Below are 26664 nucleotides of genomic sequence, written 5' to 3' on the forward strand. Positions count from 1 at the left end.
TCTCATTTCAGTGGTGTAACAAATTTCACACTTCCTGCTATTTAAGCTTGAAGAATCCAAATACAGACAAAATAGGATGTTGTTTAGTGACTTAAATTACATACGTTTTAGTATGGTCTACTTTAATATCAATAAATTTTTAATAGAAAATTTTGGTAATAGAATGTGTAACTTCCTTCTATTGTTCGGTTTCACCTTGATAATAAAATGAGGAAATTCTAGACCGGGCAAGTGTTTGAGCCTAGAAGGGAAGTACTGAACTGGTTATACTAAATTAATAAACCCTGGACCAATTACTTCCGGCTTTGTTTTTTTTTTTTTTTTTTTTTGGTGAGAAAGTTTCAACTTATGGCATCCGCTCTTGATAATAGCTCTTTATCATCAGACTAAGACACCAATCAGTTTTTGGTGTAGGTGGGGGTTGAACCCTAGATCACTTATACAATCATTAGAGATTTTACCAATTGAGGTAACTGGAACCTACTACTCCCGGCTTTGTTGATCGGTTTGAATTGCACAATTAAAAAGGTCAATATGGACCATTATGCATTTAATTTAGAGCTTTTTTTTTATTGTGGAGACCACTAATTTTTTTTGCTCAAACACACTTTAATCAGTTACTTACCCGCATTTATACAGTAGTAATATGTGGAGTGTGTGGGTATCTTTTCTTTCTTTTTTTTGTTCCTTTTCAGCTAAAAGTATTAAAGATCTTATTTAGGTTTTTATTCAACGGTTGATTTGTTTTACTATATCTGCTTTAATGCTTTTCCCTTTTGTAGCAAACAGTTTTCGACAATAACCTTAAACCCAAAGATACTGTTCAAAACTATAGATCCTTGCTTGCTAAATTTTAATCCTAGACCAAAACCACCCAACCAAATTGCAATTTTTCAAAAACTTATATCTTAAACAATAAAAAATAAATAAAATCAAAACCACCATATCTTCTTTGTCTCTACCTGCAGTTTGGCTTATATAGATAAATCGTTATTAGAAGCTGTTTTCACTTGCATGCCATTCTGGTACTTAGAAAATTTGCTGTTGGAAATGTTTATTTTGGAAGTTTTTGGACAAGGAACAATATTTGACTAAAAAAGCATTACTTACCGTACATAGGACTTGGTCAGTGAAACCTTTCAAATGTTGAAATTTTCTATACTGTTATTCATGATAGGACTAACACTTTGATTCCATTCAAACCTTAAAAAAAAAAACAGTAGGATGTCATTTCACTTAAATTTTAAAGGGGTGTCATTCCCTGCCCCCTCCCACTAGGGTGGTCACAGTACCACTGAATTTTTTTTTAATATATCTTAAAAAAATTTAAGTTTTAAATTAATATGGGTCTTTTGACCACCTTAGAAAAAAAACTTGACCACCCTAAACAAAAAAACTTGAACACCCTTGATAACAATTGAGCCCATTGAAAATAAAATTCAACTTCTCCAAAATTTTGGTCCATTGGAAGTTGAACAAAAAAATTGCAAGAAATGCAATGTTCACAATATTTTTACAATGTTTTCGTAACAAATCCTAACACTTCTCAAAAATTGCCCAAACAAAAAAAATTAGCCTAAAATCTCAAATCAAACGTTTAATTGTGATTTTTTAAATTATGTTTTCAAATTGTATATTTTAAAATCACTATTTTTTATATAAAAAATGCACACTTTTTAAATAGTTAGTCTGTTAGTGCTTACTTTAGTCTTTAACCGAATTTGTTGGATTTATGTGATATATTTTTTCAAAAAGATAATGCATTTTGTTTATATTAGTACTTATTTAGGCAATATGTTAGAAATTGAATAGGGGATTAGTAGCTTAATAATTACTTGGTTTTATATATTGAAAAAGATGTAGCTGACAACATTGATAGTGAAACTATCATATCACCCAATGATTTCAAGAAAACTTGTGAAAGGAAATTTTAAAACTTTATGTATTTGCATATGTTTTTATTTTATGATGTTAATATATTCAAGTTTTATTATTATTAAAAAAATTTAATTGAATTGTTTTTAATGACCACCCTAAAAAGAATTTCTGGGGCTGCCACTGCCCACCAGACCTTAAAGGAGGTTTTTGTAATTTAGTTTTTAAGGGGACTATCAAGTATCAAACGTTCAAATTTAAGGCAGACCAAAAGTATGTTGATTAATTAAGGGGAAAAAATTAAGTTAATTACATGATAATTGATTTTTTTTTTTTTTTTTTTTTTTTTTTTTTTTTTTTTTTTTTTTTGTTTGAGAAGATAATTGATGTGGAAAAGATTTTTAGAAGTGAGTTGATACTTATTTGAAGTAATAAAATAAAACCCAAATTAGTTTATTTAAGTAGTCTCATTTTGATGTATTTGTATTGGCTTTATTACGTGCCAATTTTACTTATGATTCTCCATATTTTGATGTATTTTCTAGGGGGATTACATGTTGCCTTAGCTAGTGTGCTTGAGCCCAAGAAAAAAGTTCGTCAAAGCAATTCATAGTGGGTTTGCGACTTGCTTGCTAACAAGATTGCCCATGCAAAGTTGCCACACATCAATAAAAGAGGAGTCTTTCTGTCCTTTATGTGTTGTAACCTAGCTAGCTCGCTATTAAATATATTAGCAATGTGATGTGTTATATCATGTTGTATGCTAGAGTGGATGCAAAAGGGGAAGTATAGAATAGGAATACTGAAACACGAGGATTATGTGATTCAATCTTGTCGATCTACGTCCATGGAAGAATTTCTTAGGGGCTACATCTTTATTATATAAGAGTGTAGTACAAAGTATGTGTTATAATGAACTATAACATAAGTATATATAAGCAACTAAACTTTGGACTACTAGTACAAGTAGGAGTGAGCTTGGGCCTATTACATTGGGCTAATATATTTAATATATCTCTAACACCCTCCCTCAAACTCAAGACGAAAACTCAATGAACCTTGAGGTTGGATAAGCATGAGAATATTCCTTAAAGAATGCCCTTGAAGAAACCACAATGAACAATGTGCCAATTGACCAATTTTGGAGCTTCAAATGAAGAAACAAAGTCCAAAATCGAAATCTACACGAAAACCTAAGCAAGATAGGCCGTTTTTGGAAATTTTGACTTTTAGTCAATGGTCAATGCATAAAGTCAAAGTCAACGATCAGCAACAGTGCAGCGATCAGAGTGATCCTGGTCGGATCCAGGTTTTCGGGTCAATTTCGGTTCAGGTCACAAATCTGTGCTACAATATTGCTGATGTCATCTGATGACGTGTTCTAAGGTTTGCGTGGCTACTGACGTGGAGTGAGTGACGTCATGAAGACATTAGCAAAAGACTTCTAGTGCGTGTGAGACCCAGGAGGCGTGTGTAACCAACAGTTAGCACGTTGAGGCGCGTATTTCATCGGATAAGGGCCGAATTCTCAGGTTTCGTAAATCAACGAACAACAAGGCCAATATAGCAATGCAAGTGACCAGAATCTGATCAAGGAGTTGAGAATCCTTAGCAGCGCATGTCAAGAGGTTCAGAGTCTTTGTCTACGTGTGGAGCCGTGTGCGGCTATCGATGGGGACGAGTTTCTTGGGTTTTGATCACGGTAAGCCGTTGAGCATGGCTATGTGGTTGATTTCATTAGGCAAAGCCTCGATGTGCACAGATCTAAAAGAGAGAGGCACAGATTGTTTGGTCTTGTGATTTGAGACACGACAGTGACATAACAACGGTGGTTCCGTGGGAGCTGTGTGATGCAATGGGCCCTAATCTGAAAGCAAGCATAGACACTGTTGTGGATCTATGCTATGCATGTATGAATCTTCTCTGTTGTGTAGAGATAGTTGTTTAATTCCAAGAATGAAGTTTAGCTTTGATACCATGTTAAATATATATTAAACGCGATGTCTTATATCATGTTGTATGCTAGAGTGGATGCGGAAGGGAAAACATAGAATAGGAACACTAAGAACATAAGGGTTATGTGGTTCAACCTTGTCAGCCTACGTATACAGAGGAATCCCTTAAGGGCTACATCTTTATTATGTAAGAGTGTAGTACAAAGCATGTGTTATAATGAACTAAAATATGAGTATATATAGGCGACTAAATCTTAGACTACTAGTACAAGTAGGAGGAGGCTTGGGCCTATTACATTGGGCTAATATGTCTAATATATCTCTAACACTCACAACCAGTTAAAAACTAAGGTCGAGACAAATTGATCTTACCTGCAAGCAACTCATTTCCACAACAACAACACACAATAAACACCGATCCTTTAAATGATGAATAAATAATTAAATGAGTTATTTTCTATATGGACAAAATTTAGCTACAAAATTTATTGTAACTTTAGGCTATAACTTTACTTAATATCTTTTTATTGGAGGTGAATTTTAATAGATCTATCATTGGATTACATCTTCTTCTTATATGCTCCATATTTGCAAAATTTCTTAAAAAAACTTATAGATTATATAGTAAATAATATATAATTGACATAAAATTTAACATTTGTATTAAGAGCGTAAAAAAATGTAATTTAACATTTAGATTTTCAAAATATGTAGCAATGTTTATTTTATTAAGTAAATTTCTAACCTTAAGTTACAACCAATTTTATAGCTAAACTTTATCATTTGTATATTTTGTTAAGGACATATTTGATGTAATTGGCTAATCCTTCAACAAAATGCACTTTACTTGTAATTGGATAGATATATGATGGGTTTAGTACTTCAAGAAACAAGTGTTCAAGTTTAATATTGAAGCCATGCAAATCTGACCAAGAAACAAGTGAAGAATGTGCTGCTCATTAAAGCTTGACATAAGTCTCAACAAAATCCTTTCTGTCAAGAATTATTGTTGAAGCTCGACAGAAGCTCGTCACAAGTTGTATCTGTCAAGAATTACGAAATCAAATTTTCCAAATCTTATTACACACATATTGTAGATGCTCAATTTTGCACCCATGATTTAATCTAGGAGAATGACTTGAATGGCCATCCATGTACCACAAAAATCATAATTACATCACATGCATCAATTGGTTCTTGCATTACATGCATCAACTTGTCTTTGCATTACATGCATTAATTCATTTATTACATATTATAAAAATGATCTTAAGATTCTAACGATCGCAACGGTGTTTTCGATTTTCAAATCAGACCATCAGATCGAAAGATATCGCATGATCAAATTTGCACGGTCAACATGCATTATGTCTAGTTAAGGTCGACTACACATGATTATTTTAAATTAATTCTTGATGATGCGCAGAAAATCAGTAGGCTGAATGCTCTGGGCTTCAATGATCTAACAACTGCTTGAAAGGCTTGAAAATTAATTCTTAAGTTAGTTTCTCTCTTAAATTCTGGAGTTCCAACTTTTTGGGAGTTGTTTCACACTTACCTTTGTTCATCATGAATGAGTGTTTATATAGTGTGCTCTTGAAGCGGTTACTTGTCTTGTAACTTCCCCTATATTTGAGAAGGTCAAAGGGTTCAAAGTTAACTTCCACAACTGCTATAGGAGTTAGAATAACCGTCGTTGGAAGTTAAGTACTAAACAGGAAGTTACGGTGATGAACCAAGATTTTACTCATGCCTTTGAAATAATAACATGTGGTTCAATTTTACTGGCTCTTGTAAATAAATTTCCATAGAATTTTCCAAGTGCTGGGGGTTGTCCAGACACTTTCCTCATGGACAACTCATAGGCTCTTGGATGGCCATTTTGCTAAGCAATCCTTTTTGTCTTCTTGGCTTGGACGACCCTCATAAACGAATGGGAGTTAAGTTTTTAGTTTACCATCAATTCTGATTGGTTAAACCATTAAAATTAATTAAATAATTCTGTGATTGGTTGATAATTAGTGTTTAAAATAGAATTGCATACATAAGAATAAAAGGGATGATTGGATAACAATAAAATTGTGGATAATTTGAACTTTATCAAGATTTATTTTAGGGTATTTATCTACAAGATAATTGTTCTTAAATAGCCTGAATTATCTAGAAAAAAGATGAAAAATCATAGACGGAGGATGAAAACATGTCTAGGTACAAGGACCGGCCAAAAAACCCTAAAAGAGGAGTCCAAACGGCACCCGAACATGAAAGAACGATTGGAGTCCAAAGGCCAATTCAGCACTTTAGGAGTGTCGAACGGCACTTTAAAAGGGCCAAATTTCCATGTATTGGGCCTTGGCGTAACGGCCTTCGGGTGACGATAATGCATACCCTTTTCGACCTTTTTGCAAAAGGATACGTCCAAATTCAAACCCTAATCATTTGTACCTATTTTTTAGAGCCCTCTGACCTCTATAAATAGAGACTGAACCTCATAACTCAGAACTTTTTTTTCAACGCTCTAGGAGGCATACGTTTTAGGCTCTTAAATTGCTCATATTTTCTAATCCCCTCTTTGAGTGTTGCTACGTAAATTAGGGTTTTTATGTTTCAAGGAGAATTGCATAAATTTCTTTGAACCCTAAAACATCCTCTCAAGAAGAAGAGTGCTCGTGCAAGAGGTTGCTTTCTAACCCTTTTGTTTTTATGCTTCTCTTATAATGATGATGCATGCTTAATTGCTTTAAACCTTCATATTCTATCTTGTTAATTCAGTTTATGAAAAACATGTTCTTGATTCTTTTGTTGTTGCTATAATTTATTTCTTAGTTTTAAAGATCTACATGTAATCAACTCTTTTTTTTCATAACATAAAAACAGATCTGCATATTCCTTAGATGCAGATCTGAATTTTTCTTCACAATAAAACGGATCTATATCTTCTTTAGATGTAGATCTGAATTTTTCTTCATAATAAAACAGATCCGCATCTTCCTTAGATGCAAATCTGAATTTTTCTCCACAATAAAACGGATCTGTGTCTTCTTTAGATGCAGATTTGAATTTTTCTTCACAACAAAACGAATCTGCATCTTCTTTAGATGGAGATCTGAATTTTTCTTCACAATAAAACAAATTTGCATCTTCCTTAGATGTAGATCTGAATTTCACAACAAAACGGATCTGCATCTCCCTTAGATGTAGATATGAATTTTCTTTAATCAAAACTGATTTGTATCTTCCTTAGATATAGATCTGATTTTTTAATACATGCAGGTTTTTGAAATAAAGAAAAAGATTAAACATGATTGTGTTTGTATTTGTTTTATGTAAATCATGTTGCATAAATTTAAATTATGAGTGAAACTCTCTTCTTAAAAAATATTTTTCATTCTTTTAAAACATATAAAAACAGATCTGATTTTTCTGTCATTAAAGATCTTTTTTTTTTTTATCATCATAACACATATCTGAATTTTTAACTCCAAAAAACCATTTTTCTACATACCACAAAATAGATCTGGTATTTTGACAAATCAAAATCAATTTTTTTACCAATCAAAACAGATCTGATTATTTTCAAAAAAAGAGACTTCACTCATAAGTAAATTTGTGTGATTTAATTTTGGTGTCACATGTTCAACATATCATTCATAACATGCATAAAATGGTACATTGGTCACAAGAGTCCAGAAAACCAGACTTTGTCTTGGCGGAATGGGTGCCTAACACCTTCCTATTCCATAACCTAGCCTCCGGATTTAGGTCTTTGGCTAAGTAGATATAGCTTTATCTTTATTTTGTTTTGGGTAGAATGTAACTAAGATAGAAAGCCATGTATTTGGTAGATTGTAACTAGGACCGAAATCTATGTAACTTTTCAATTTTCCAGATATGTAATTTTTTTATTCAATCAATGAAGAGAACAATTCAGTCATGTGTTTTGTATATATTATTTTTTCTTATTTTTTCATAAAAAAATAAGTGGCAACTCCATACCACTTACCCAAAAAGAGAGGTGCCTAAAAGGTACCCAAATATCTTTTTTGAATGACTCTTTTCTTTTGAGGTCTCTCACACATATCCTTGAGTATCTATGTAGGATTTATTTCTCACAACCCTAGACATATATAAAGATTATTTTAAGAGCCGTCACAAAGTATGCAGTATGATGCAAAGTGATAATACAAGCATATTGTGACTGGAGACAGAAATTGCTCTAGTTCATCATACTCTCCGTAGAATCTACTGCATTTTTACGCCAAGGGTTTTGTGATCAAGGAACTTCCTAATCTTCATTGTTGGATGAACTGAAGAACTTTGCAACTAACATTTTCCTCAAGTTGGTGTGTTAGTCATGTACTGAGATCCATGCATCATTGGTTAGTCATGTACTGGGATTCGTGCATTGAACAAAGAGATTGCCACTACAATATAAGTCCAATTGGGTATTGGGGTAAGGGTTCAATTGTAAGTTGATATTGGGTACTGGGATTCCTTTTACTTGTAACTACTTGTGATTAATAATAGTGGATTCTCGAGAGTTGTGATTTTAAATTCACCCGATCTAGTTTTGCCTCGGTGGTTTTCCCCATTCATAAACAAATCACCTGTGTCAAACTTACTTTCCACCGCATTTAACTTAATTGGTGATTTGTTTGGGCTACCACGCTATTACATGTTAAATTGACTTAATTAGTTAACTTGAATAATTAATTGATTAATTTACCAAAGGGATCAATACATTTTTGGCCTATCATATTTGTTTTTAATAATGATAAAGAATTGTCAATTATTTAAATAGTAATTCATTTTCTTATGTCCACTCTTTTTTTCTTTTTTCTTTTTTCTTTTTAAAGTTATATTGTGTACCTATTTATGATTACTTCTTTTTTATTAAAAAAAAAATGATTACAATGTCTACTGGATAGCATTCCATTTCGTGTTTCAAATTATTATAGTTTTCCTACTTTCTAAAATTTATATCAATAATTTCCAATTGGTATCTTAAATAATTGTATTATCAATGTCCTCACTTTTTTTTTTTTTTTTTTTTTTGAGAATCATCAATGTCCTCACTTATTTACAAGCATTTCATGCACTTTTGCTAAGTACTCAAACTCAAAAATATTGATTTTTTTTTTTTTTTCAAACTCATCTAGTAGCTCACAGGTTAGTGACTAGTATCTTAAATCTTGAATTATATGAATTGCCGAATTGAATTGAATAATTATATATTGTACAAGTTTGTATATAGTTTCATATGATCAAATTTTTATTAGGTGAAAACCAAACTATATAAGATAATTAGTAATTTTTATTAGGTGAAACCGAACTATATAAGATAATTAGTAAGAGTTTCCACACACATAAAAAAAGGAAAAAAAAAGTTTCCACTGTTTTTTTTTTTTTTTTTTTTTTTTTTTTTTTTTTTTTGATAACAAACAGAAACTTCATTAAATAGCGTTAGGTTTTTAGACCCCTTAACACAATAGTTTTAACCTAATATTAAGTCAAGTTGAATAACAAGTTTGTTATTTAATTCTAGGTTAAACTATTGTGAGCAAAACAAATATAATGTGGAAAGTAAAAAATACAAAGATCTGAAGACCCAAGAAAACCAAACCAGTAAAAAACCTAAGAAGAATTTAACCTAGCTATCCTCAAGGAAAAAATATATCCACTATGAAAGAATTGAAGTTTGTACAATAGGACTTAAACCACTAACATCCTAATGCTACCTTGTGTAAAAAATTTATTGCCACGACTATATGACAGCTCCGAGTCCACAGACTACTTCTTTCTTTGGATCTGCACCAGCATAAGTTCTCCTACTTGTGACTTTGAGACACCTCTCAAAAGTTTTGGATCTTCTTGAATGTTCTTTATGCAGTAACTGAAACAACCATCGAGTTCTTGATGCGAATCTTGATCTTAATAGCTCTATGTGTCTGTTTGAAGGTAAACACCTCTCAGATCTCACAAAAGACTCAACACACAATTCAACAAAGACATCTAAAACATGGTTAGGTTTTTCCTTTTATACTAGGAATGAAACACTTAACTCTACACGTCATATAGGCCTGGGCTGCATTTGAAAATTCTACAAAAAATTTTTGATCTACGATTCTCGATCGATCGAGTCTATTCTTCGATCAATCGAGCCTTGTAAAATTGAACAGTAATTTTCCTACAATTACTCAATTCCAAACTTACATTAAAACAAACTTTGAGCAAGTCTAAACTTAGACTAAATATTTTGATTATGGTTTGCCAACATATACAAAATGAAGTTCTAATACCTAGCACAGTAATCAACAATGTCATAAGCATGTTTAGCTAAGAAATGAGTAGGTTTATTTCCATTACGACGAACATGTGAGAAATTCAAACTCCAAAAATCATGAACAGCTACTATAATTCCATAAACCAAAGAGGCCACTAAAGAAGGAGCTAGGGCAAATTCACACAATGCTTGAACCATGACCATTGAATCAACCTCCCGTACAAAATACCAATTTCCCCAACAAAAACAATTCCAGCTTCAAAAGCTTTAGCTTCAATTTCAATGGCCCCCAAAGGAACATGAAGCTTCTTACTATGTCCTATAATGAAATTCCCTTCATTATCTCTGATTACTACCCCCACACTAGCAGCTTTTTAAGAAAAGAACACCGCTCCATCCGCATTCACTCTGTACATTAAACCAACTGGAGGCACCCATTTCTAATCCATGACCTGTCATTTCTTCACTGGGATGACATTAGCTATGCATTATTCATCCAAATATTGAATATCCCAATGTATAATATACTTCCCACACTTTTTCAATCCACCATATTGAATTTCATTCCTGTTAGTCCACAAAGCCCAGACAATGGTGATGACCAAAGCCAAATCCTCATTCGACCATGTTAGGTTCTAAAGACTTAGGATTTTATGTATTTAGAACTCTAATTTGTATTGTTGGCAAACCATGATCAAAACAATGTGTTTAGAAGTGTTTTAGTCTTGCTCAAAGTTGTGCATTTATGTAAAGTTGGAATCAAGCTTAATGTAGAAAAGATTAATGCATTTCAGCCTGGCTCGATCGATCAAAGCTTAGGCTTGATCGATCGAAGCTCGGACAGAATGTTTTTTCTGCAAAATTTCCAACTCAGCCCTAGTTGTTTTAAAACGTTTTTAGGGTTTCTAATTTATCATAAGTATAAAAGGCAAACCCTAGCCACGTTTTAGTATTACTCATATTGCGGTTTGTGTAAATCTCTTGTGAGATCTAGAGGAGCTTTCCTTTACACAAACTTAGGGTTTTCAAGGAGAATATTTATCTACACCTTGATGATCAACTCAATTGTTGCCATTGAAGTTTAAAGAAAACACAAGCGGGTGTGCTTGTATCTGGTGGTGAATCCAAGAAAGAAGGAGTCCGTGGATTCAAAGTTTGCACATAGTCATGTCAGTAAGTTCTACTGGTTGGTAGTAATAAGAAGTTGAGCGTAAGGGCTTGTAAGTCTTATTGTATGAACTTCGATTCTTTCAAGATAGTGGATTCAAGTTTACCTTGAGGATAGCTAGGTTAAATTCTCCCTAGGTTTTTACCGGTTTGGTTTCCTGGGTAATCATATCTTGTATTATTTATTTTTCCGCTGCTTTGCATGTTATGATCTTTGCTATTGTGATAACCTAGACTCGTTAAATTGGACTAAGTAACAACTTGGCTAATTACCTAGGTTAAATCAATTGTTTTAAGAGGTCTAAAAACTATCAAGCCATTTAGCCTTCATTACAATATACCACAAAAAATCTATAAAGCTACGGAAAGTCATTGAGGACAAAAGATGAGAAAACTTAGTCAAGCTCCAAGCTTCTCGAGCTTTAGGACATTCCAAGGACAGGTGTAACAAAGATTCAGCATGCATTCCACACTCCTCACATAAATCATTTGCAATTGCATGCCTATGGACTAAATTGGCCTTAGTAGGAAGAATGTCTTTAGCAACTCTCCAAGCAAAGTTTCTTACATTGTGAGGTACTTGTATTTTCCATATATATATATATATATATATATATTCTAGAAAGAACACAAACCACTACTATCTGAAGTAGAGCCACACACATTAGATCCCTCCATCTCCAAAAGCAATCTTGTAAGCACTCCTAACAGTAAAAAAACCATTTGAAGTCTCACACCAGATTTGTTTTATCACTTGGCAACCGGTTGCTTGAGGGAATTCCAGCAATATTTTCAACCTCAAAAGGAAGGAAAGCTTGTTTAAAAATATCTAAATTCCAAGTCTTCTTATCCACATCAATTAGATCACTTACCAAAGAAACCCGTGGACATGAACTTCTAGGAGAGATAATTTTATGTGAAGAGGAATTAGGAATCCACTTATCATCCCAAATTCGAATACACTGACCATTCCCCCCACAAGCCAGCTAACACCCCTATTAACAATCTCCTCAGCCAAATGAATACTCCTCCAAAAATACGCCGACCATTCCACCAATAACTTGGTGGCTTTGGAATATAGTAACATGTGATTGGATTATTAATTTATTTTGCCAAATTTATAACAAAGCGAATTTCTTTTTCAAATAAGGGTTAGGTTAATGTCTACTCTTAAAAAATTATTTTAAAATAAAAATTTATTGAAAATTAAAAAAGCCATAAAAAAGTTCAATAATTTTTTCAATTTTTAATAAAAATTTTCTTAAAATAGTTAACTATCATATACTCTAAAGATACATGATAGAAAACCCCTAAAAAATAAACAAAGCGACTTTCGTGGAGGATGGAAAAAATTTATTAAAAAGAAAAAAAAAAAGTTTATAAAGCGACAGAAGTTTACAAGTATCGATATAATAAAGGTGGGGGATCCTCACACACAGCTCACCGTTCTGAATTGGCAGCCTCAAAAATGCTTTGGCCGCTCTATTAGACTATTACTTAAAAATGATGAAGATGATTTTGTCACATGCCTAAATTAATAAATAAATAAAATTTGGGTGCGACTATATTGGTAGTATTGAATTTTGAAATCATCAATCAGTTTGGTCAACGAATGCCACTCAAAGATTCAAATGGGAATGTAAAAAAAGTAAAACACGGAACGAAATCTCTTGCCGTTTTGGTTCGTATCGTAACGGTATCAGAGAAAGAAAAGTCACAATCTTCGAACAGCTATAGCCAATCTTATCGTCCAGTCCAACAAAACATCTTTCCTTTTTTTATACTGTGTTATTTTTAAAACAACCAGCGCAGAGTTTTCATACTCTGTCTGTCCATTATTGTCAAAGTTTATATTTTTATTTATTGGGATTCCTTTTTTTTTTTGGTAAAAGATTTATTGGGATTCCTAGTATCTTATATATATATATATATGCAAGTGGATAAAAAAAACACGGTGGCTCCAGATTCCCAAGAAGATACGTACTCCATACAGCTTCTTAGAGTGAGTTCCACCTCTGCCTCTGCTTTTTTTTCTTCTCCTTGTACTATTGGTTGTTTCATTTGATAGATGTTTCTTTGATCTCGTGTTTCTCTCTGCCTAATCTATCTTCTTAAATATGGAATGATTGTGTCGTAGTACGTGTGTGTCTGTGAAGAATATCCTTAAATGATGAATGAGTTTTGTTTCCTTTGTTCGGTTTTTTATTAATGGGTTATTGGTTCTGAAAATTAGAGTTTTGAGCAATTTGAAAATGTACTTTTTTTTTTTTTTGGGCCATGAATTTTATGATGAATTAAAGCCTAAAAGTCAGCTTGATTGGTTGTAGATAAAGATGAAAAGTCAGCTTGATCGGTTGTAGATAAAGATGAGTTGTTTAATAGGTTGGAGCAATACTTTTGTAGATGTGAAGAGTCTCTTGTTTCATTGAACAGTGTTTGTGTTCTTCAAATGAGCGTTCATTGTTTGATTATATTTACAAGAAATAGGTGGAATGGTTATGATTAAATTATGAGTAAAAAATCACGGAATGGTTGGCTTAAGCAACTCAATTGAGTGGCATTTCACACTAGGAAGTCAAATTATATAGGTGGTTTAGTTTTATTTTCCTAATAAATTAGAATTATTTTAACAATAAAGGGAATACAAAAGCATGAGGGGCCATACCCTGGATATACTAAAAGAAGCCCAATTGAGATACTAGGCATGGACTGGAACATATATATATGAAAAGTGAATGGACTACTAAATAACTACTCATTGATACATGATTTGCAATTACTTGTAGGACCTGGTTGAAAGGAAACATTGGTCATGGCAACCCCTCATGAAAATGTGCCTTCTGCCAATCTTGAGGTTTGTGATCAATTATCCATTTCCTTCAACTAGGGATTATTGCCGCAGAATACTCTTAAAAAAACTCTGACTTACATCTGCTGTCATTTACAGGGAAAATATATTGCAATTGTAGTATGCTGGCTTCTAGGAAATGGGTGCCTCTTTTCATGGAACAGTATGCTGACAATAGGAGATTACTATTCTTACTTGTTCCCGGTAAACCAAATCTCTTTTTATGCATTATTTCATTATATTAGCTTTTCGAGATATTTGGATCTGTAAAGGCATGCCTTCCATGAATTGCAGGCCTGCAAATCCTTTCATCAAAAATAAATTCTATGATTTAATTATATGATCTAACCTCATTGTTTTTCCTCATTAAACTTGCATTACATATTAGTTTGAGCAGAGATTTGTACTACTTTGTTCAATAGCATGCTTTCACATTTTTTCCAATCAAGTCACTGAAACTGAAATTGACCACGCTTTTAGTTGGTATCATTTAAAACTTATCAAGATTTTGAACTATTTAGTCTGTGAAAATCTCGGAGATCCTTCTCTTCCCCTATCATTCTTCTGCTGTCCCATGCTGCTTCACAGATTTCATCTTTATTATGGTGATTCTATAGACAAATCTAGAACAACTATCCTGATATTCTGATTGATTTACACACTATTCTTGTTTGATTGTCCAGAATCAGATAAATTGATTTTATTATGTTATCATTTTGTTTAATTGGGTTCATTTTACCTTAACTCAGAGTTGTTCTTGATAGTATCCAATGAATATCTTTTGTATCATGTTATAGGTCTAAATTTCGTGAACCATAATGTATATTTTGTACTCCCATATTTTAGAATTTTTCTAAGTTTTAATTATAAGAATGTTAATAGTTGTTGTTGCAGCAATAAATTTCCTGAATGATTAAGGTTCTTTCTTTTTTACCTGTGCAGAAATACCATTCTTCAAGGGTCCTTACTCTTGTTTATCAGCCATTTGCATTTGGAGTACTTTGCGTTCTAACATACAAGGAAGCAAAAATCAATACTAGACGAAGAAACCTCTTTGGATATATCCTGTTTTTCATAAGTTCTCTTTTGATTTTAGTAGTACGTACAGTCTGCCTTTACAATACTTATATATTCTAATATACACCTGCACTCTACCAGATCCTGTTCATTACATAAATTATTAACTCAAAAGAAAATTATTAATCCTTTGAGATAATTTTAATTCCATTCTTTTTTTTATCTTCTATTATTCTGTCATAGTTGGATTTAGCAACTTCTGGAAAAGGAGGACTTGGACCTTTTATTGGATTATGTGCCATTAGCGGTGCTTTTGGAGTTGCAGATGCTCATGTACAGGGTGGAATGGTTGGGGATCTCTCCTTCATGCATCCTGACTTCGTTCAGGTCAGTATTCATGACTTGCAATATTACATGTTGAATAGTTTCTTTGAATATTTACCTTATCTAATTTTTAGTTTATGATTGGTTACTTTTCTTATAATTTTCAGTCTTTCTTTGCTGGTTTGGCTGCATCAGGGGCTCTAACCTCTGCTTTGAGGTTAATTACAAAAGGAGCTTTTGAAAATACCAGGGATGGTCTTCGCAAAGGAGCCCGTATGTTCAAATCCCTATTACTTTAGATTCCCATAAAAGAAAAGGGGGGAGTGGGGAGAACATCCCACTATTTTTGCTATTGTGGAGCGATAAATGCTAGATTTTGTGGTTACATATTTCCTATTATATTTTAGGAATCCATATTTTCAATTCCCTGTTATTTTGTGTGTCCTTTCATGGAATTCCATGGTACATGTTGTGTTTCTTCATCTTGGATGGTTGTTAACTTGACTCAGGATTAATTTGAGATCCCAATCCACTATGAGTTTCTTGCTCTCTATTTGTGAGCTCATCAAATTCATTTCAAGTCTAGATATGTGTATCTCAGATATTTTCTGATTGCATGCCATTTCTTGCATCCATTACTGTTAATACTTGAGTGATACAGGAAATTAATGAGTAGTTTATGCTAATACTTCATTAAGTAAAAGGTCATAAGACACCAAGAGCCTTGCAGCACAATTGGCTGCTCCTAGTGTTTTCAACGAACACTTCTAAGGTTCAAATCCCCCCTTTTCCATTGTAAATATCAAATTCTCAAATAAATAAAATAAAATGCATAAGACAAATAAATTGATTTAATAGCTGCATTTCTATCACTCAAGGTATGCCTGACTTTGGGGACACGTTCTGATTGTAAGGGTGTGCAATTCATTAAATGGCTCTTGCTTACTACTGAGTGCTGATTTCTTCTCTAGCTTGTTGCTTAGAAAACATGATTTTGTTGTCATCTTTCTATGTTACCCTTTTTTTTGTTGATAATTTATTAGTTAAGACAGAAAAGCATACTCTTACACTGTCTGAAACAATGTTTCTATAACTTAAATTATTTTGTGTCCACTGCAGTTTTGTTCTTTTCCCTTTCCGCCTTTTTCGTGTTTCTTTGTGTTCTTCTCTATGCATTTGTCTTTCCAAAACTCCCAATTGTGAAGTATTACCGCTCAAAGGCAGCCTCAGAAGGATCAAAGACTGTTTCAGCTGACCTTGCTGCTGGTGGCATTCAAACATTACCACATCAACAGGCATTTCTCTTTCTTTAATGAAATGTAAGAAAAAATCCCAAGTAATTATGTTAATCTTTGGTAAGATATTGAAATTTTGCAGGCAGAGGAGGATCCAAAACAACTTGAACGGCTAAGCAACAAAGAACTGTTACTTCAGAACATTGATTATGCACTCGATATGTTTCTGATATATGTGCTGACATTATCTATTTTCCCTGGGTTCTTATCTGAAGATACTGGTTCACACAGTTTAGGTACATGGTATGTGTGTATCCACAGTTACACTATTAGTTTAGTGCCTGGCTGGTTCCTTCAGCCAGTAAATTATTTATTCCATCCATCTCTCTTTCCTTAATTATCATTTTTTTCTCTTTCCATCCATTTCTCTCTGTATGCTTTTCTTTTTTGTGTGTATGTGAGGTGATGTTCCCATAACTGGTGATAATTTCAGGTATGCTCTTGTTTTGATAGCAATGTATAATGTGTGTGATCTCATCGCAAGATACATTCCACTCTTGAAATTCCTGAAGTTGGAATCACGGAAAGGTCTCATGATAGCAATTCTTTCTCGGTTCTTACTCATTCCAGCATTCTATTTCACTGCAAAGTATGGCGACCAGGGCTGGATGATATTGCTGACGTCCTTCTTGGGGTTAACTAATGGTTACCTCACTGTTTGTGTCATGACTTCTGCACCAAAAGGGTACAAGGTTAGTTCACTAAACGCCACTCCAAAGTAGCAGATATTTTAAAATTAAAGTTGATTTCTAAGAGAACATATATGCTTCTGATACTTCTAGGGACCGGAGCAAAATGCCTTGGGAAACCTTCTGGTGTTGTTTCTTCTAGGAGGTATTTTTGCAGGGGTAACACTGGACTGGTTATGGCTAATAGGTAAAGGCTGGTGAGTGCTGATTCTGGCTGATTTGAAGGAAGTGAAATGTTTTTAGATTGTGAAGGAAAACGTATTATGAGATGAAGATTCATTTAGGATGGAAATATGAAATGTGAGCCACACATACACACAAAAAGATTCTTTAGAACTTGCTTCCACACTTTTTTCTGAATTGTAATGTTGTTAGTGTTGAATTAAACTATAAGTGTTTTTCCACATCAAACTCACATCGTATTCCCAAAGCTAGCAACTCTTTTTCTTCCTTTTCTGTATGATGGAATTTGTTTTTAAAGAAAATGATTAGTACAGATGCAACATACTTTAGACTACAGAAAACATAAGGCCTCCAATAGAAGCTTGAAGTAAAAGCGGTGAAGCATAACTTGCTGGAAGTGAAAGAAGACCTCTAACATTATAGCACTGAATGGAATGGAAGCTCTAGAGAAACACAGACTCTACCTTACTTGTAACCTTTCCTTCATTTCGTTTGTCCTTGATTGCTGATGTTCCACTCTTCTTTTCTTTAATATGGCTGGTCTTAATTAATTGTGAAGGAAACAATGTATTCATCAAATACGTATGTACTGTATTTGATGAATAAATGTGGAAATGATACTTGTTTCCGATGATACCTTTGATATCCTCACTTTATCTTACCATAAGTGGACAGGCTGATTCGAGAGAGTGATCTACAGCTCAAAGAACTAACCAACCACACACCATAATACAGTGCATAATACGAAGAAAAAATGGTTCTTTATTTAAAACAGATCCATTTAATGATTCTGATTAAATATTACAAATTAAAGGTTGTATCTAATGCCACACTCTGTTTACTATTAATTCAATATATATATATATATATATATATATTAACCATGAATTTGAATCATCTAATTTAAGTGAAAATGGAGTGAGATTCCAACCGTCAATCCCTCTAGCAAGTTATGAGCTAGCTAGAGTCCACTAATAGCAATAACAGAATGTTGAAGAGGGAGGAAATAACGTGCAAATATCGTTACATCCAAGCCCCAGGCCCCACCATCCTTTTTTTCTTTTTTTGTTTTGCTACATCAGGCATTTTACGTTGTATATGAATGTGAAATATTGAGGCTCTTATATATGAATGTGTAAGTAAATAAATAAATAAATATATAAATTTTTACCCCCCTCCCCCAAGAAATAGTCAATAGCCATTATTGTTATTATTCTGTATTATTGTACTACAAAAACAATTTATTTATAGATTGTATCATTGCTATAACCACTTTGTAAACAAGGATGGGTAGCATTTCATTATTATCTTTTATTTTGTCTTTTTATAAGACAACTTTTGTTATAAATAACTATACACTCTTTTTTAAAGAGGCAATGAATAATATTCAGAGACTCTTAGTTTAGTGTAATAGAAATTTTTATCCTAATTATCGGAAAAGTTTCTTATTTAGCCTGTCCCTATTTTAGTAAATGATACCCTTTTTAAAAATAAAATAAAATAAATGCATAATGGCCTTTTCCCCCAAGGAATCTATTTATAAGAAAAATTTCTTACAAAAGTCCACCTTGTGAGCTTGATCATGGGCCTTTGAGAGCTGGGAATGAATAACCAACTTTTTTTTTTTTTTTTGAGAAAAATGATTTACCAACCTATAAAACAAAGAAGTAACTATTTATTGACCCAATTCTTGAGAGTGCTTATCTATCAACTCCACAGAATTCCTAAATAAGAAATTTCTCCGCCCTAACACATCTCTAATGATTGAAATTAGGTTGCACAATCTCTGAGTCTCATTCTTCTTAACATGTTCCAACACCAAACTAGCATCACCTTCAACCAAAATTAAATAATTATAGGACCATACACTTTTACACAAATTTTAACACAATTGTTTTATGCAACTGACTAAGTGGTAAAGAAAAAATGTTGAGTTAACGTGAAAGTGTCAAACAATCAATTACAGTCTACCATATAAGACAATTGTGGCAAAGGAGGTGTAAAATCTCTGCTCCTAAAATTATTCACCAAAATTTCCTTCCAAATGCTGGCTAGGTCCAAGGCCTATTTCATTGCTAATGCTTCAGCCTTTTTTTTTTTCTGGTTCACATGTATAATCGTTGTGTCTAGGCTATTTAGCTTGATGCATCGAGAACCCAACATTGGATAGCCATTTTTTTGGAATATTTTTTAGCCATTCTTCAATGGTCTGTTTGGATGATTTGGATTTGGATTTAAGGAGGCCCAAATCCAAATCCTTTGTTTGGGTGAAGTTAAAAGAAATGGATTTGGATTTGGCCCAAATCCATCTTGGATTTCAGGGGTCCAAATCCATGGATTTGAAATCCCCTCACAAACCCAAGAATTTTGAAATCCCTCGCCCAGCCCTCACGCTCGTGCTCTCTCCTCAATCCTTCATCGGCTCCAGAAACTCTACCAAAAAAAAAAAAAAAAAAAACTCTGTCACGCAGACTCACGCTCTCACTTCCTCGCCCAAACTTTTCTTCTTTCTCTCTTTCTTGCGACATGGTTTGTCTCTCTCAACTCTTTTCTTCCTCTTTATCCTCTCTATTTCTCTCTTTCTACTAACTACTAAATCTGACTCATAATGGCTTTGGGGTTTTCTGTGGGTTTCTTTTTTTTTTTTTTTTGTGGGTTTGTTTGGGTTTCCTTTGATTTGTGTGTGGGTTTTGTTTGGGATTCGTTTGATTTGTTTGTGGGTTTTGTTTCATAGTATTTTCAATGATTTGTTTTGGGTTTGTCTTTATTTTCTATTTCTATTTTCTTTTGTGGGTTTGTAATGCAAATGATGTGTTTGATGAAATGCTTCTATGAACTGTCTATGAGTTGTGTAAGTAGTACTTTTACTATTTGCTCTGTTATGTCCAAAGGGTAGTGGCTGGAGCTACTTGGTTCACACGGCTCTGCTGGAACTACTTGAATTTGTATGACTATTTTTAAACAATTGAAAGGAAATACCATTTTCTATTAAGGGCTTTGTATCCAGTGCTAAAACTTATCATGAATATGTCCATGGAAGCCTTCTCATGATTTATGCCCGGAAATGGTCTGTCCAAGCCATTTGCACACTGCCTTTTTACTGAGCAATGTCTAATTTTAGTGTCAAATTATATAATATCAGAGTTGGATACTTGGATGCGATTATTGTGTTGCTTCAAGTGGCATACAATAATCTTTCCAATTTATTGCCGAGTAGATGTTAATGTTAATTGTGTTAGAAAAATTTGTTAATGCAAAACTAGTAGGCAATGGTTTGTAATTACTCTGAAATCTTTTTGGAAAAGTATGTTGTTCCATTATTTGCAAAAAAAGCATTTTTCTTCATTTTTTAATTTTATTGTATCTGGTGTCAATTCGGTTTGTTTGTACAAACAAACAAGTTTGTGTATTTGTGGTGGTTTTAGTGAGAGGTACCCAGTATGTTATTAACTGGGATGGCAATAAAAATGGATCTTGTAGTCTTATAATGTCAAGCTAAGCCAAGAATAAAACTTTGGCACAATTCTTTATTGTGCCCAAGTTTTATCTGTTTAGCTAATCATGGTATGTCGTGGTGGGTGGTTCTTTCTATTGGTTGATGAAGACTTTGCAGAACAAGCTCCTCCGTTGTTTCTTCCTTATCATCTGTGGAAGGCCCAGTAAAAAGAGTACTTTAAGAAATTGAATAAGAGAGTAGTTTGATGCTTTAAAGCTTAATGTTTAGCATCAGATGTTGAGGGTTATTTGTGTGTGTGTGTGTGTGTTCAGTTTGATAATTGCCAAAGAAACTCTTGAAGCCTGTTATCTTATAGATGAAAGTTTTGATTTTATTGTGACTTCTTGGTTGTTGAAAAGATTTAGCATATGAGAAATAAACACCTTAAATTTGGAAGTTAGGTTGTCATGTTATCTAATCTACATAGGTATATTTGCTTCTTCCTTAATTTTGTGTGAAGACTGTTGAAATAATTTTGTAACTTATCTATTAGTGGGAATTGAATTTTTGGCTTTATTTTTACTTTTTGAATTCTTACTGCATTGTTGTTTCTCTTAGTGAGAAAGTATTGATTCATTTTTATATGCATAGGATGGCCTAGTATAGATAAACTGTTTGTATGTTTTTTGATTGCTGGATGAAATTGGTTGTCTTTGTTGCCGCAGTGCTGTGTATCTTTTGAATTCTCCCATTGCACAACAACCATGTCAACATTCGTTATCAACAAGTTCTGTAGCTGAGCCTCACCAAAGAAAAAGGAGTAGGAAAGATCCATTAGTTGAAGTTGTTGCAGATATTGGTTCCTCACTTTTAATTGTTAAGAACTTTGGAATATTTTTTTAGTTTGAGATTTTGAATGTTGTGAAAAAACCCATGCATTTGGGTTTTCTCTCTATGTTGATATAGAACATTTTAGTTGTCATCAGTTGGCAAGACATTTCATCGTGACAATTGGATTATCAATGGTTTTTTCATTAAAATTGTTACTAAAATTAAAATGTTGAAGGATGAAGAAAAATAATAATTAAAATTTTATCTTAAATCCAAATCCAAATTTAGGTTATCCAAACAATGGAATTTCAAATCCTTTATTGTTTAAAAAGACCTAAACAAGAAATTTTAAAATCAATGGATTTCAAATCAAGGAATTTCAAATCCAAATCTAAATCCAAATGTTGCCATTCAAACACAACCCAAAGGCATTGTCTATTAACAACCCTCCAAAGCTATTGAAATTCTTTATAGTGATAACGACTTCTTCCAAATGAACTTTCTCCTTTTCCATGCAAACTGTATTCTGTAGCTTCCAAATAGAGTCGAATGGTCATGACATCAAATAGGACGTATTCATGCTCTCTTTGGACTTACAATAAACTTCTCCAGTTTCCACTAGCTCTGTACTCTGTAGTGTTAATCGGTAAGGTGCTGATCTTAAATCGATTTTTTATTTGTTTTCCCTATTTCCTCTGCCTCTTATTCTAAGGAGGCCTGCCATCTCGAATCTAGCCAATTTTATAAGTCCTATCCGTAACCACATGACATCCAAGATAGTAAAGCATTCAATTGGTCTGTCTATAATAGAAAAATGTGTAGAATTTACGCAATTTTATCGTAAAATAATTCACATCAATCTATATATAATTATGTAAATTTACAAATTTGCTGCTGTAATCATGTAAATTTACACTAATATTATTCATTTTGCATTTGAATGTTTATTCTTTCTTTACGTATATTGAGGATAAAAGAAAATAGTAGATGATAATTGTTGTATATGAGGAAAGAAAAAAAAATTAATCAAGAAAAATTAATATTTAAATTAAATGTAGTATAAAATAGATAATCTAATATGTGGTTTTTTTTTCTCTCAAAAAATAATTTATGGTATTTTGAAAAGTGGATATGTAAAATAGAAAAAATAAATTGTTATACTAAAATAAATATAAATTTTTGCAACAAACTATTGGAAATGCTCTTACTTAAAATATTCATGTCCTTTGATAGATCCATGGGTCCATCCAATTATATGAGCCAAAATAGATGGAACCTTAACCGCATGCTCAAAGAAAGGATAGTGATTACTAGGCTTTAACCATTCGTTGGCCCATTAATCCAATGGTTTTGGATTATGGGCTCAAACATCCAAAATTTCTCTTTGGTGGGTCCTTGAGCCCATGCAAACTCAAATGTTTCTGAACCGGCATGAAACCCTAACCACGGACCAAGAGAAATGGTAATAAATAAAGCCAAAAAATATGTGCATCGGTTTGAACAAAGAGTAAATAAGATAATTTTAGAAAGATGGAAAATGTAAAAAACATTATGTAAATGATTGAAATATAAATAACATTAAGGTTGTGTTTAGTTTGAGGGAAAATATTTTCCAACCCTAAAATAAATTCCAAGTGAAAATATATATTTTCAAGTGGTTGATTGCATTCCAAAAAATATTTTCAAATTTTTGGTTGCATTTTGAAAATGATATGAAAAATTGGCAATGACAGAGAACAACGACTAATGATGATGGAGACTAACTATGACCAACAACTGATGATGGTGGAGACAAGTGGTCGTCAATGGTTGGAAACTGGAGACTGAAAATTTTAGAGGGGGTTGGTTGGGTGGCTATCAATAGGGGTGGAAGTTCAATTGATAAGTTTTGAGTGATTCTAAAAATGATTTACGGAAAATGAAAACATAAACCAATTTTCACTGTAAGTACCTATATTTTACAGTCAGGTTGACCAACATTTTCTATTGGCCCAAGTACCAGCACATGCGGAAAATATTTTCTTGAAATCAATTTTTGTCAAACCAACCATAGCCTAAGTAAATCTGTAAATGATGGAATTTAAAATATACTAAGTAAATTGAGGATCCTTGGGTCCATGCAATCAAATAGACATAAATCCGCACAGAACTCTAAACACAGTCAAAAGAAAGGATATGAATTTTGGAGAAAGTTTATCCTGCCTCTAGTGTATGAAAACAGCCCTCTCATAATATATATAGGTTCCAAACATTGGTGAGGCCCATTTGTTGTGAGACATCCCATGCATACACCAAATGCAAGACATACTTTCTCTGATTTTTGGGCTTGAAATAGTTGTCATGACAGGCTAATAACACATGAACCCACAAAAGTAAATAAATAAATCATAAGAGTCTCTAAGTGTAATATCCACAAAAACAAAGCTAGAAAGATAAAAAGCTCTCTCACTCTCACACACACACACACACACACACACACTTTTCCAAGTACGTAAAAGAGACGGTAAAATTAAATTTTGCCTAAACAAAATGTTGGAAAGTGAGAATAGCTTGAGGATAGTGGTTGTGCTATTGGAAAAGAGTTTGAAGATGAGTGCTTATGGAAACTTTTTAGAGAAAGGGAGAGTTGGTGGTGGAAGAAAGAAGCAAAATGTGTGAAAAGGAGAGGTAAAGGGTTTTGGAAAGAAGGAAAAGAAAGAAAAGATAAGATTTTCTGTGTGAGAAAAATAAAGAAAATCAAAGAGGAAAAAAAAAAAAAAAAAAGAAAGAAGAGGGGGTTCCAATTTGATAGATCAAAAGAGGGAGAGGGAGTTTTTGTGGACGAAAGAAGAAAGAAAAATTAAAGGAGTCTTGAGTGGCTGGATATAGAGAGAACAAAAATAGAGAGCTTCGTGTGAAAAAAATAAAAAGAAAAAAGAAAAAAGAAAGAGAAAAAGAAAAAGAAAAAGAAAGAGAGGTTAATTTCACTTTGCCTTCCTAAAGTATAAAGACAAGTTCAATTAGAAAATTGAGCAATGTCCCCTTCAATTTGCCTCTATTATTAAAAAGTTTATCAATTTCAATATTTTTCACAAAAATTTCAATTATCTTGACTTGCATGCCAAATCCAATTATATTTTATTTAAGGGTTATGCTAACGAGTGCTCTTAGGATATTGGTTAACAATCCATTTTAAAAAAGTTTTGACACAAATTTTATAGAAATGAAAATAAATGTAAAAACATTAATTGTTTTATTTAATTATTAACAAAAAAAAAATGTTAATCTTACCCATAAAATCTAAGATTAAATTCTTATACCAAAATTAGATAAAGTGTGAAATTAGAGGGAACTTGGTATTCTCATCGAAAAGGGTGAAAATTTCCCTCTCCAATCTAAGGATGGGCCCTCCAGCTTTCATATAATTGGCTTGAGACTATTAAGAATGTCTGTAACTCCTTGGGTGAGGTTTCATTTTGTTGGATCATGGATCCATTGAGAAGAAGATATGGCTACTTAAAATCTAACTAAATGGTCTATCAACCATTCTATTTTTCGGCTGTTTTGAATTGGGCGTTGTCCCCTAAGAGCTAAGGCCCATGTCATCTTGGAGGAGCCATCTCTCTAGTGTATTTTGTTGGTGTGCCTGTGTTGTTTTTGTTTTTCTGTTGAGGTTGATGTTGATAAAAAAAAATTATTCATAAAAATAAAAAATAAAAAGATGAAGAACAATAATTTATGGTGCACTTAGGGCTGTAAATAAACCAAGCTGATCATGAACAACTCAGATTCAGCTCGATAAAAAGCTCATTCATGTTTGTTTGTTTATAAATAAACCAAATTTGAGCCTTAGTTTTTGGCTCGTTTAATAAACAAGCCAAGCCCAATCAAAAAAATTTGTTCACGAATAAGCTCGTAAGCTATTAGGCTTGATACATAACAATTCAAGTATAAACTCATTTATAAATTTATATGTGTTAGCTAAATATACTCATTACATATATCTTAATACCAACATAGCCAACATAGGACCACTACTTATTACCTTAATTTTTTTCTTCTCTCTAAATTGATCAAGAACCACTTTAGACTATAATTACATTTAAAAATAAATTAATTAAATAAGCCACATATAATACTTTCCTATTAATCATTTAAAGTAAAGTTATGAAACATGTTAGTATTTTTCTCATTCATAATAATTACAAATAAGTATCTTTCTAGTTCTTCACCATCTAACGTAAATGTAAAAATTGTATTTTGAGCAACTACTAAAGCTGTAGACAAAAAATGATAAATGAATGAATTTAATTATAAAAATTTTTAATTTGAATAATGGCTAATCAAAAGTATGCATGATAAAATAAATATACTTTTTTTTTTTCTTAATTTTAGAGATTAAAACATTTGATAATGTAATTTTTTTTAGATTTCAAGCTCAAAAACTTGACCCAAACTTGAGTTTGAGCTTGATATTAAGATTGAGCTTGGCTTGACTAATTAATCAAGCCAAACTAAGTCAAGATCAAGTTTTTTGGTTTTTCCATGAGTTCAACCCCAAACACTGTTTTTAGGCTTGTCATAAGCTGAAGTCAAGTTTGAACTTTTGATTTTTCTTGACAAGCTAAGTTTCTTAAACATACACTACTCAACAAAGTTCAGCTCGTTTACAGCATGTACTACATGAAATTAACATGGAAAAAAGTGACAGCCGACCAATTTACAATTGCAATAGTACAATACAATAGCAAAATTATCAGCTGCAAACTAAGAACAAAATTA

The 26664-nt window shown here is 32.7% G+C and overlaps 1 protein-coding gene and 1 long non-coding RNA gene across 3 annotated transcripts; both read left to right on the forward strand.

The window, feature by feature from the left end:
* Positions 1-13121: 13121 nt before the first annotated feature.
* LOC126695447 (equilibrative nucleotide transporter 3-like) lies at positions 13122-18270 on the forward strand. 2 transcript variants are annotated; one of them, XM_050392207.1, is made up of 10 exons: positions 13122-13282; positions 14067-14134; positions 14228-14332; positions 15071-15226; positions 15389-15532; positions 15637-15742; positions 16589-16764; positions 16847-17007; positions 17198-17456; positions 17547-18270. In XM_050392207.1, exons 2-10 carry the CDS (start codon positions 14093-14095, stop codon positions 17652-17654), a joined length of 1257 nt encoding a protein of 418 aa, XP_050248164.1. In that variant the 5' UTR covers positions 13122-13282; positions 14067-14092; the 3' UTR covers positions 17655-18270. The 2 variants fall into 2 exon arrangements, with proteins under 2 accessions (XP_050248164.1, XP_050248163.1); XM_050392206.1 differs by lacking the exon at positions 14067-14134 and having other exon boundaries at positions 13196-13282.
* A 1044-nt stretch (positions 18271-19314) lies between these two features.
* On the forward strand, positions 19315-22112 carry LOC126695448 (uncharacterized). The gene is made up of 2 exons (XR_007646028.1): positions 19315-20165; positions 21798-22112. It is a non-coding gene; the product is annotated as an uncharacterized LOC126695448 (long non-coding RNA).
* Positions 22113-26664: the final 4552 nt, after the last annotated feature.

Source organism: Quercus robur, chromosome 8 (genome assembly GCF_932294415.1).
Source record: "Quercus robur chromosome 8, dhQueRobu3.1, whole genome shotgun sequence".
NCBI classification, from domain to species: domain Eukaryota; kingdom Viridiplantae; phylum Streptophyta; class Magnoliopsida; order Fagales; family Fagaceae; genus Quercus; species Quercus robur.

Excerpts from the sequence above, each read along its gene's own strand:
- LOC126695447 (XM_050392206.1), top strand. The coding sequence starts at position 13,211 with ATGCAAGTGGATAAAAAAAACACGGTGGCTCCAGATTCCCAAGAAGAT. Across the intron at positions 15,743-16,588 it reads TGGTCTTCGCAAAGGAGCCC|TTTTGTTCTTTTCCCTTTCC; the intron begins GTATGTTCAAAT and ends TGTCCACTGCAG. Across the intron at positions 17,457-17,546 it reads CTGCACCAAAAGGGTACAAG|GGACCGGAGCAAAATGCCTT; the intron begins GTTAGTTCACTA and ends TGATACTTCTAG.